General features: G+C 50.0%; 1 protein-coding gene across 3 annotated transcripts in view; it reads right to left on the reverse strand.

Moving 5' to 3' along the window:
• The window catches only part of LOC135113680 (unconventional myosin-XVIIIa-like), a 189,535-nt gene extending 180,026 nt beyond the window's left edge, over positions 1 to 9,509 (reverse strand). For 2 of the 3 annotated variants that reach the window (XM_064029147.1, XM_064029145.1), the window contains exon 1: positions 7,960 to 9,507. In XM_064029147.1, coding sequence (XP_063885217.1) covers positions 7,960 to 9,216 — 1,257 coding nt within the window. In that variant the 5' untranslated portion in view covers positions 9,217 to 9,507. Of the gene's footprint in view, positions 1 to 7,959 lie in introns of all 3 variants that reach the window. The other variant, XM_064029146.1, reaches the window with a different exon arrangement.
• Positions 9,510 to 12,500: the final 2,991 nt, after the last annotated feature.

Genomic DNA, 12,500 nt, shown 5'->3' on the forward strand with positions numbered 1-12,500 from the left:
CAACGAACTGGGCAAACAGAAAAATGAACGTGATGAAAACTTTGGTCCAGCGAACGAGTGCACAAACTATCACCGTGCACTAATTTGCCGGAAAAAAAAACGATAAAAACAACAGCAGAAATGACGATGCGAATGAGAAATGCAGCAAAAACGACATAACGCCAATTGAAGTGACAAAACGACAAAAACAACCAACTCAGACGACAACACGCCACCTTAAGTAACAAAACAAAACGATAAACTAAAACAAGAGGACAAAACACAAGATATACAACAAACACAGCAAACTTGAAAGACGAAAACAAGAAATACAACAAAAAAGCGACAAACAATGACATCTAAAACGCCAAAACAACAACAGCAACAACAACAACAACAACAACAACAACAACAACTAGGAGACACAAAGACAAAAACATTGCCTACAACTAAAGACACCAACACCAACACCACCGCCACCACCACCACCACCACCAAGACAGATTTAAGCAGTTACCAGTTCGTATCCCGCCACAAAATGAAATTCCTTTATTTTCCTCTACTTCAAAAATTCTTTCCCCACCAAAATGTGAATAATAAAAGTAGTAGTAGTAGTAGTAGTAGTAGTAGTAGTAGTAGTAGTAGTAGTAGTAGTAGTAGTAGTAGTAGTAGTAATAGTAGTAAAGAAAACAAGGAAAAGAAGAGAAAACAGAGAAAGAAAAAGAGAAATAGCAAAAAAAGATTAAAAGAGATGGAAATAAAAGAAAGGGAAGGGAGAAGAGGAAATAATAGAAATTAACAGTAGTAGTAGTAGTAGTAGTAGTAGTAGTAGTAGTAGTAGTAGTAGTAGTAGTAGTAGTAGTAGTAGTAGTAGTAGTAGTAGTATAAACAAAGCTATAGCAGTTGAAGAATGCAAAAAAAAACATACATATTTATATAACATTTGCCAAGGTCTTTTTTTACTAAATTCTAAAATTCTTGAAGACAAAACAACTAAGAGAGAGAGAGAGAGAGAGAGAGAGAGAGAGAGAGAGAGAGAGAGAGAGAGAGAGAGAGAGAGAGAGAGAGAGAGCATTACCTCCCATGAATAACCAGTAAGTAAAGCAAGTAAAAGGAACAATGGCTCTCTCTCTCTCTCTCTCTCTCTCTCTCTCTCTCTCTCTCTCTCTCTCTCTCTCTCTCTCTTGCGTAACTTCCTCATCCTTCTAACCAAGTGTCAAATGAAATACAAAAATGGAGGAGGAGGAGGAGGAGGAGGAGGAGGAGGAGGAGGAGGAGGAGGAGGAGGAGGAGGAGGAGGAGGAGGAGGAGGAGGAGGAGGAGGAGGAGGAGGAATGTGAATATTGGAAAAATAAGAGGCGAAGGAAGACAGAAAAGTAAAGTGAGAAAAGAGAAAGGAGGAGGAGGAGGAGGAGGAGGAGGAGGAGGAGGAGGAGGAGGAGGAGGAGGAGGAGGAGGAGGAGAAGAAGGCACAGAAGGAACTTTTTTTTTAAGAGGGAGAGAAGAATGTGTGGGAGAAGTCTCTCTCTCTCTCTCTCTCTCTCTCTCTCTCTCTCTCTCTCTCTCTCTCTCTCTCTCTCTCTCTCTCTCTCTCTCATTCAATCACGTCTGTTCTTCCTTCGTTTACTTTCATCTATGTTCAATAATCACCTCTCTCTCTCTCTCTCTCTCTCTCTCTCTCTCTCTCTCTCTCTCTCTCTCAGCCTTACGATGAATTCCTGTCTCCATCATTCCTTCTCATCCCCCTCCCCCTCTTCCTCTCCTTCTCCCTCTCCCTATCACTCTCACTCTCCCTCTCTCCCTTCCGTCAAAACAACATTCCAGATATTGAGAGAGAGAGAGAGAGAGAGAGAGAGAGAGAGAGAGAGAGAGAGAGAGAGAGAGAGAGAGAGAGAGAGAGAGAGAGAGAGAGAGAGAGAGAGAGAGAGAGAGAGGTTGAAGACACAAAAAAGAAAACGAAATTAGTAGAAATAAAAAAGCAAACAAATGGAAGTAAGAGATAAACGTGAATAAGAAAGGAGAAAATAAGGAATGATGAATAAGAGGAAATAAAAATGAGAATATGAGGAATCAAAAAGAAAAAAAACAGACGAAAAAAAAATAACGTGAGGAGGAGGAGGAGGAGGAGGAGGAGGAGGAGGAGGAGGAGGAGGAGGAGGAGGAGGAGGAGGAGGAGGAGGAAGAAGAAATGCCCCTCCCTTTCCTCCAGTACCGATACTAAATGTTCTTTCCTTTCCTATTTTTCTCCTCCTCCTCCTCCTCCTCCTCCTCCTCCTCCTCCTCCTCCTCCTCCTCCTCCTCCTCTCCCTCGGGTCATCTTACCTACACAAATCCCATCCATTACTTCCCCATATACAGTTCTCTCCCTCCCTCTCCCTGTCTCCCTCCCTCCCTCTCTCCCTTCCTCTCCCTCTCTCTCCAAATTTGCCTTTTCCACCCTTTCAACTGTCTCTCCCTTTCCTCCGTTACCGCCACCTCCTCCTTTCCTCCTCTTCTACTCTTTCTGTTTCCTCCCTTTCTTCTAAATCTCCCTTTTTTCTTATTTATTTTATTTTCTCTCTTCATTTCATTCATTTTTTTTGTTTTTTTTCATATTTATTCCTCCTTTTCTTCTTTCTCCTCCTTTTCTTCTTCTTCCTCCTCCTACTTCTTGTTCTTGTCCTTATTCTCGAGCTCCTTCCCTTCCTCCTCCTCCTCCCTCCCTCCTTTTCTTCCTCCTCTCCTCTCCTCTCCTCTCCTCTCCTCTCCTCTCCTCTCCTCTCCTCCTCCTCCTTCTGCTATTGTTCTTGTTTCTCTTCTCCCATTCCTTCCCCCAAATCCTCCTCCTCCTCCTCCTCCTCCTCCTCCTCCTCCTCCTCCTCCTCCTTATCCATATTCCGAGGATGTCTCTTCCACCTGTTCTCGTTGACCAGGTAGACGAAATTAAATTCACACACACACACACACACACACACACACACACACACACACACACACACACACACACACACACACACACACACAGTAGAAGTAGTAGTAGTATAGTTTTCAATAAAGGTAATAATAGTAGTAGTAGTGGTTGTGGTGGTGGTGGTGGTGGGCGTGGTATTATGGGCGGAGTGTGGAGGATATGGGCGTGGGTGGATGTGGGTGTAGGTGAAACTAGAGTGGATGGGCGATTGGTGAGTGAGTGGGTGGGTGGATAGGTGGATAACACGGGCGTGGTGTGGGCGTGGTGTGGGCGTGATACAAAAGACACGTGCAATGTTGATTATAAGTGTGTGTGTGTGTGTGTGTGTGTGTGTGTGTGTGTGTGTGTGTGTGTGTGTGTGTGTGTGTGTGTGTGTGTGTGTGTGTGTGTGTGTGTGTGTGTGTGTGTGTGTGTGTGTGTGTGTGTGTGGCTAGAGGCAGCCGGTTCACCCACACATGAACCAAAAAGCTAAAGTAAGAGAGAGAGAGAGAGAGAGAGAGAGAGAGAGAGAGAGAGAGAGAGAGAGAGAGAGAGAGAGAGAGAGAGAGAGAGAGAGAGAGAGAGAGAGAGAGAGAGAGAGAGAGAGAGGGGTGGGGGGAGGAAGGCAGTACATAAAACGACCTGATGAATCATTGATATTGCAAATTGCTCTCTCTCTCTCTCTCTCTCTCTCTCTCTCTCTCTCTCTCTCTCTCTCTCTCTCTCTCTCTCTCTCTTCAGGTATGTTTTGATAGGTTGAAATGGGGAGAGAGAGAGAGAGAGAGAGAGAGAGAGAGAGAGAGAGAGAGAGAGAGAGAGAGAGAGAGAGAGAGAGAGAGAGAGAGAGAGAGAGAGAGAGAGAGAGGATTCTGTGTCCCGTGAATGTTAATAAAAATTCCTATAGTAGATTATAAGTCCTCCTCCTCCTCCTCCTCCTCCTCCTCCTCCTCTTCTTTCTCTTCCTCCTTCTTTACTGATTCTCCTCTTCCTCTTCTCTTTCATTCCTACTCCCTATCACTCATCATCTTCTCTTTTCTTCAATTCCTCTATTGATATCATTTTTATTTCCTCCTCCTCCTACTCCTCTTCTTCTTCTTCCTCTTCTTCATCTTCATTCATTCTAAACCTCCCCAATACACTTTATAATACCCCCCATCACTCACCCATACCCCCCACCTCCCTCCCATCACCACCCATCACCCCCATTAAAGCCATTAGCAAGTCACATCTCTCAGTTTTGTAGTTTTTTTATCTTTTCTTCTATTTTCTCTCTCTTTTTTTTTTGTCCTATCCTTTCTTATCCTTATCGTTATTGTATTTCTGCATTTCCTTCATTTCCTTTTCTAGTTTTATCATTTCTACAGTTCTATATATATATATTTTTTCTATTTTCTTCTATTTTTTTCTCTCTCTTACTCTTATCCTTTGTGTCTCGTCTATATCTCAATCCTTATCTCTTCCTTCACTTCCTTGTCTCTCCTTTATTCAACTTTCTAATTATTACAAATATAATCTAAACTTCCTAATCTCTCTCTCTCTCTCTCTCTCTCTCTCTCTCTCTCTCTCTCTCTCTCTCTCTCTCTCTCTCTCTCTCTCTCTCTCTCCACATCCTTGTATCCTTCCATCGTCACCTTTCTCCCTGTCTGTCTGTCTGTCTGTCTGTTTTGTCTGTCTGTCTACCCCCTATCGTTTTTCTTTTATGTTTATTAATGAGTACAAGTGTGAGTGTGTGTGTGTGTGTGTGTGTGTGTGTGTGTGTGTGTGTGTGTGTGTGTGTGTGTAGTAGTAGTAGTAGTAGTAGTAGTAGTAGTAGTAGTAGTAGTAGTAGTAGTAGTAGTAGGTGTTATTTCATCAACTACAATTCTCTCTCTCTCTCTCTCTCTCTCTCTCTCTCTCTCTCTCTCTCTCTCTCTCTCTCTCTCTCTCTCTCTCTCATCCAAACCACACCCTTCTCTTTAGCACCCCCTCCTCTCCCTCCCCCATAACTCTGCTCTTCCTTAACCCTCCCCTCCCTCCTCCTCTACCGCCACTCTCCCCCTCCCCGTTCCCCCTCTCCCCCCTCACACCACTCACCCAAATCACCCACTGACACCTACAATAGTCCATACTTTACCTCTCCCTCTCCCTCCCTCTCTCTCCCCCTCTCCCTCTCTCTCCCTTTCCTCTCCCTCTCTCTCTCACAGATTTCCTGTTTTTTTTTTCTCTCTCTCTATTGGTTCCTTTTCGTTATCGGCCTCTCTCTCTCTCTCTCTCTCTCTCTCTCTCTCTCTCTCTCTCTCTCTCTCTCTCTCTCTCTCTCTCTCTCTCTCTCTCTCTCAAACCGTTTCAACAGCCTCTCTTATCATTTCCCCTCCCCTCCTCCTCCTCCTCCTCTTCCTTCATCTCCCTCTTTCATCTCTCCCTATCCCTCTCTCTCTCACTCACTCTCTCAACGCCATAAAGACTACCATTCACTAAAACACCATTACCTTAACGCCCTTTGTGTGTGTGTGTGTGTGTGTGTGTGTGTGTGTGTGTGTGTGTGTGTGTGTGTGTGTGTGTGTGTGTGTGTGTGTGTGTGTGTGTGTGTGGATTAATAGGTTAGTGTGGAGTAGATAAGTGTGAAAATTAGAGAAGTGGATGAGGAGAGAGAGAGAGAGAGAGAGAGAGAGAGAGAGAGAGAGAGAGAGAGAGAGAGAGAGAGAGAGAGAGAGAGAGAGAGAGAGAGAGAGAGAGAGAGAGAGAGAGAGAGATGGATGCAATGGAAAAAAGGGCACAAAACAAAATTTGAAAAGAATAACAGCAAAAAATAAATAATTAAATAAATATAAATACAAAATAAGAAGAAAAAAAGAAAGGGAAAAAACAAGAATAAGAACATAAACAAATAGACAAGAAAAAAAGAAAAAGAAGTAGAAAGCAGAAGCAATGAAAGGTAAACAGATATGGATAAATAAAGAAGAAGAAGAAGAAGAAGAAGAAGAAGAAGAAGAAGAAGAAGAAGAAGAAGAAGAAGAAGAAGAAGAAGAAGAAGAAAGCAACACCAATATAAATTAACAATAATAACAACAACAACAAGAACAACAACAACAACAACAACAACAACAACAACAACAACAACAACGAGCAACACAAATACACACAAATCAAACAAACAGGCTAAGTGGAAGAAGCACAACGTTCAAATCAAACTCACGTCTCATGCACCGTCCACCACCCACCGCCCACCTCACGGACACAGGTGGGCGTGGCCGTAATGAAGCAACAGGCAACTTAATTGGTTCACTGCACGGGTAATAACAATGCCTTCTCTTATCAAGGGATAAAATACATAAATAAGCCGTATCGTTGTTTTCGTTTCATTTTTCTAAGCATATCAATATTTCCATTCAGAGAGAGAGAGAGAGAGAGAGAGAGAGAGAGAGAGAGAGAGAGAGAGAGAGAGAGAGAGAGAGAGAGAGAGAGAGAGAGAGAGAGAGAGAGAGAGAGGATTGAAAGCATGTAAAGGAAGAGAGGCAAGAGAGAGGGCTGGGAAAGGCAGGGAGAGAGAGAGAGAGAGAGAGAGAGAGAGAGAGAGAGAGAGAGAGAGAGAGAGAGAGAGAGAGAGAGAGAGAGAGAGAGAGAGAGAGAGAGGCAGGAAAAGGCAGGAGAAAGAGGCTGGAAGAGGCAGGGAGAGGTAGGGAGACAGGGAAAGGCAGGAAGACTGGGAGAAGAGACAGGAAGAGGTAGGGAGACAAGGAGAGGCAGGGAGGCAGGAAGAGGCAGGGAGAAGCAGGAAAGAGGTAGGGAGAGCCAGGGAAAGGCAGGGAAGAGGCTGGAAGAGGCAGGGAGGGGTAGGGCAGCAGGGAGAGGCAGGGAGAGACGGAAAGACAGGGAGGGACGGAGTCAGGGAGAGGTAGGAAGAGGGAGGGATAGGAAAGGAGAAGCAGGGAGAGGCGGGGAGAAGCAGGGAGAGGCAGGGAGAGGGAGATACACCACTTACTCAGTTCAAGGTTAAAGGAGGTGAGGCCCTGGCTGACTCACTCTCCCTCTCCCTCTCCCTCCCTCTCTCTCCCTACCTTCCTTTATCTCCATCTCTTTCCCTTCCTTACTTCCTTCCTTGTTTGCTTGCATGATTCCTACTTCTTCCTATTTCTCCTTCCTTCTCTCATTTCTCACTCCTCTCCTCCCTCCTCCTCCTCCTCCTTTCCTTCCTCCATCACACCTGTCTTACAACTCTATAATCTTACCTCACACACGCACATACACATACACGCACACACACATACACACATACACATACGTTCTCCTCCTCCTCCTCCTCCTGAAGGGCCGACGTGCAGGCAGACAACAAGAACTTCAAAACACATGATTAGAAGGCGAAGCAGAGGCGGGAGAGACGACCAGGGGCATGTCAAGTGGCGCGCACGCACACACACACACACACACACACACACACACACACACACACACACACACACACACACACACACACACACACACACACACACACACTCCTCAGCCCACTCATCTCTCTGCCTACTCCAACACGTCCCTTTCTCCCACTCCAGTCCCGATGCCCACTCCGCCAGGGTGACCTTAGCAGGGGAGCGAGTGGGTGCATGGAAGGACGCGGCCCTGCCTCACCCCCGGGGCATGGCAGGGCTCCAGCTGGTGCCCCCGCAGTGCCTGTGTGTGTGTGTGTGTGTGTGTGTGTGTGTGTGTGTGTGTGTGTGTGTGTGTGTGTGTGTGTGTGTGTGTGTGTGTGTGTGTGTGTGTGTGTGTGTTTTACTCTTTCTGTATTGCTTGCGTCAAACACTTCGTGGTGATAATAGTAATGATGGCAGTGATAAAAGTAAACAACAACGACAATAACAACAATGACAATAACAACAACAGCAACAACAACAACAACAACAACAACAACAACAACAACAACAACGACGACGACGATGACGACGACAACAGCAACAACAACAACAAGGCTAATGAACAGGCTAGTTTTTGACGCATTGACGCAACAGTTTTACTACAAATTCCCCGCCTCGCCCCTTGATCCCCCGCGGGGCACGCCGCCTGTGCGCCATACTCACCATGGCCTCGTCCAGCTCCTCCATCTTCTCCTGCAGGATGTGCGTGAGGTCCTTGTAGCTCTTGCCGTTCTCCTTGCGGGCGTGGGCGATGGCTAAGCGACGCAGGTGGTCGTGAGCGTGCTGGGGCGATGAGGGGCTGGTGGGCCGCTCGTGGGGCACGGCGCCCCCGCCCGTGTGTTCGGGCGTGAGGGTCTCCAGCGCCATGAAGGCCTGGGCCAGCAGCTCGTCCACCCGCGAGTCTGAGGACACGCGCGCCACCCTGTCCCTCAGGTGTCCTTCCGCCATCTCCTGCAACTCCCCCTGCTGCTCAATCCTAGGGGGCGGCAGCCCCCGCGCCTTGGCCGCACGTTGTGCCGCCTTATTGCGCTGCCTCTCCACGCCATCGCTGGCGCTCTTGTTGAGAGGCGCGGGACGCGTGGTGCCGCGCCCACCGCAGAACACCGCCGAGGGCCGCCCGGGCGTGGACTTGGCAACCTTCTTCGCGGCAGCCTTCTTGGCCGCGGCCTTCTTGGTGGGCAGCAGCTGGTTGCCGCTGTTCTTTGGTGACAGGTGCTTCCTCGGCGTGACGGAAGGCGTGGTGGCGGGCGTGACCGAGGGCGTGGTGGCGGGCGTAGTGGCGGGCGTGGTGGCAGGCGTGGAGGAGGGCGAGGTGTCAGGGGAGGAGGACAGCTCGCTGGAGGAGGCGTCACTCTCGCTGTTCCTCACGCGCCTGGCGGTGGTCTTGACGGTCTTGACGGCGGCGTGCGAGGATGCCGAGCGGCGCGGCGGGTTGAGCTGCATCGGCAGGAGCTCGGTGGGCGCTGACGGGGAGGCCTGGGCGCGCCGCCCCCGGTGCTCTGCGCCCGCCTGGTGGGGGAGGGCGAAGCGCCGTCGCGACGCGTGCGGTCGTGGCCGCTCACGGCCTGGTCGCCGATCAACTGCGAGATGAGGCGCCCCCCGCCTTGCCCTCGCTGGGGGCGTCATCCCCCGCGTCGCCGCGTGCTGTGGAGCAGCTGGGCCGCATCTTAGCGGCGGAGGCGTGCGTGCGGGTGGAGTAGAGGCGGTCCACCACGGAGCAGGTGCTCGGGGACTTGGTGGGCGCCGTGGGCGAGGTGGGTGAGGTGGCCGCAGCGGGGCCGCAGCCATTGGAGTGGCACTTGTGTGAGGGCGAGGACATGTCGGTGATGGACACCATGGGGCCGAAGGGCATGCCATTGGTGAGGCGGCATAGAGGGTCGAGGGGCACATCGTTGGCGCAGTGCGGGCGCTGACACTCATGGTGGGTGTCGCAGGTGCACTGCTCGGGGACGTGGATGCCGTGGGGGCACGGCCGCCCCCGCCACTGCGGCTTGTGGTAACTCCGGAGCGAGTTTTCGAACGGTCCGAAGAGGTCGAAGGCACTGGGCATGATGCCGAGGCGCGGGGCACTACACTGGGGCGGACATGTGCGCGGCGCGGCGGCCGACAGGCACTCACACTCTCACTACCGAGTGGGCGTCAAAATCTCCTGGACGCGGCGCGCTGTGCCGCCGTGTGTTCACTGTGGGGCCAGCCAGGCAACTGACGGGCGGCGGACCACCTCTTGCCCGTGCTCCCCGCCCTGCACCTGCCCGGGGACCACCCGCCGGGGTCACCCTCTCCTCCTCCCGTCCCCCGCCCCCCGCACATCCTCCACGCTGTCTTTCCTGTTATTGAGCCGCTCACCCACACCAACTTTTTTGACCCTCCGTCCAGACGGGGGCGCGGTCCCCTGGAAGAGACTCCTGTGTCGCGGGAAGCCAAGCCCCCCCAAACCAGAAAGGGGTTCTGGTGGGGGCTGGCTTGGCTGGGGAGGGCTGGGGGCCCAGGGGAAGGGCGGTGCGGCACCGCAAGGTAATGGCTCGATGAATCTCCCTCACCTGTCCGGGCCCCGACCACCTGCGGCAGGGGGCGCGGCCAGGCAGGGACAGGCAGGGGACACGCAGGCCGGCGCGGCAGCAATCAGGTGACGGGTGCAGGCGGCGGCAGCAGCGGGTGGCGGGGGGCGGCGTGGCAGGCACCAGGTGGCCTGACTGAGATGTGCCGGAATAATTACCACCGCGGGTCACTCGTCACCTTGACACGCTGCCTCGCCCGCCATCCAGGCTCCCCCTTAACCCCTCTCAATCCCCCCTACACCACCATTCCCTCCCCTTCACCCAGGTACAGTCCCTCCCTTGCATTCCACGTTCCTAACCGCTGCCCTACACAGACCTTCCCTCCCTACACCCACTTCCTTCCCTTCACGGAACCCCTCCCTCCCCAAACACAATGACAACCACCTGACCAAAACTAAGGCACAACACACCCAAACAAACACACGCTTACTTTCTTCCCGCCAAAACAGTAATACCCAATGACACACACACACACACACACACACACACACACACACACACACACACACACACACACACACACACACGGCGAGTCCACTTACCTTCAACCATGAAACTGCAAATTTACTAATAGTATTCCAAGGACGCCCACTTTACACACACACACACACACACACACACACACACACACACACACACACACACACACACCTGGATCTCCTCCACAAGGACGCCAGATGTGTGCCATTTTTGGGATTCCTTAAGGTGAGCTGCTGACGAAGGCGAAGAAGAAATGAGGAATACGAACGAGAGAGAAAACGTGATGAATTGAAGGAGAAATGAAGAGGTGGGAAGGTGTGGAGGAGCGACCATGATGATGATGATGATGATGATGATGATGATGATGATGATGATGAAGGATGATGGGGATGAAGAAGAGATGGAAGAAGAAGAAGAAGAAGAAGAAGAAGAAGAAGAAGAAGAAGAAGAAGAAGAAGAAGAAGGAAGGAAACAAGAATAGGAAAACGAAGAAAAAAAAAAGAAGAAGAAGAAGAAGAAGAAGAAGAAGAAGAAGAAGAAGAAGAAGAAGAAGAAGAAGAAGAAGAAGAAGAAATACTGATGAAATAAATAACAAAACTGATGAATGAAGCTGAAAAGGTATCGATGAATGACAAACACAGGTGAACAACAACAACAACAACAACAACAACAACAACAACAACAACAACAACAACAACAAAAATAATTAAAAAAAGAAAGACACAAAACCATTCATTCCTTTATTCATTCATTCATTCATCGTTCGAAACACGCGACTCTCTGAAGCCTCGATGCCAATGAAACTCTCTCTCTCTCTCTCTCTCTCTCTCTCTCTCTCTCTCTCTCTCTCTCTCTCTCTTCTTCCCCTTCTTCTTCATATCCTCTTCCTTTCCTTCTCTTCCCTCCCAAACAGATTCAAAAATAAGTCTTGTATCAGCGAGAGGAGGAGGAGGAGGAGGAGGAGGAGGAGGAGGAGGAGGAGGAGGAGGAGGAGGAGGAGGAGGAGGAGGAGGAGGAGGAGGAGGAGGAGGAGGAGGTGAATGAATGCCCACAGGTGATGTCGGTAACAGTGAAAGCTTTCTCTCTCTCTCTCTCTCTCTCTCTCTCTCTCTCTCTCTCTCTCTCTCTCTCTGCAAGTGCCTTCTCTTCCTGCCCAGTGGCCTTCGCGAGCACACACACACACACACACACACACACACACACACACACACTGTGTGGTTGTTAGCTTACGTGAAGAGGCCCGTATATCCAGTGCGCTCACCTCATGACGCCATCGCCTCGATCGGGACCGGAGCAGTTTGGTTCACCACTCTTGATGCCAAGATGGGGTATTTTCAAGTCCCCATTAGAGAAGAAGACCAGGATTTAACCTGCTTCATAACACCTTGGGGTCGGTACAAGTTTCGGCGAGCGGTTATGGGTCTCGTCTCGTCTGGAGACGAGTATAACCGTCGAGGAGACCAAGCTCTCGGCGACATACCTAACACCATCAAGATCGTGGACGACATCCTGGCCTATGACTCCACCTACAGTGCGCACTTAGCCCATGTCATTCAGATTGTGCGGCGGTGTGACCAGCACGGCATCACTCTCAACCCACAGAAGTTTACATTCGCGGAAAGAGTGGTAGATTACTGTGGTTACTCTGTTTCTGGACAAGGCTACACGACAGACTCAAAGAAAGTTAAGGCAATCTCTGACTTCCCACGACCACAGCACATCACCGACTTACGATCATTCATGGGTCTTACAAACCAGCTTGGAAGCTTTTCTCCTGCTGTGGCTGCAGCTGCACAACCCCTCAGAGATCTCTTACGCCCGAAGAACAGTTGGTGCTGGTCTCCTAACCATGAAGAGGCGTTTGAGAAGGTGAAACAGTGTCTCGTCAGCCCACCTGTCTTGGCATACTTCGACCCATCATTACCAACGATGCTACAGACTGACGCCTCAAGGATGCACGGATTTGGATTCGTTCTCCTGCAGAAGCACAGTGACCAGTGGAAGATGGTGCAATGCGGGTCAAGATTTGTTACAGACACAGAGAGCTGCTATGCAGTAATAGAGTTGGAAATGGCTGCAATCGTCTGGGCAGTCAGGAAATGTGGCACCTACCTGAAAGGACTCCCTCACTTCGATCTAGTGCTCGACCACCGCCCGCTGATACCT

The sequence above is a fragment of the Scylla paramamosain genome, chromosome 26, assembly GCF_035594125.1.
Source record: "Scylla paramamosain isolate STU-SP2022 chromosome 26, ASM3559412v1, whole genome shotgun sequence".
Classification (NCBI taxonomy): domain Eukaryota; kingdom Metazoa; phylum Arthropoda; class Malacostraca; order Decapoda; family Portunidae; genus Scylla; species Scylla paramamosain.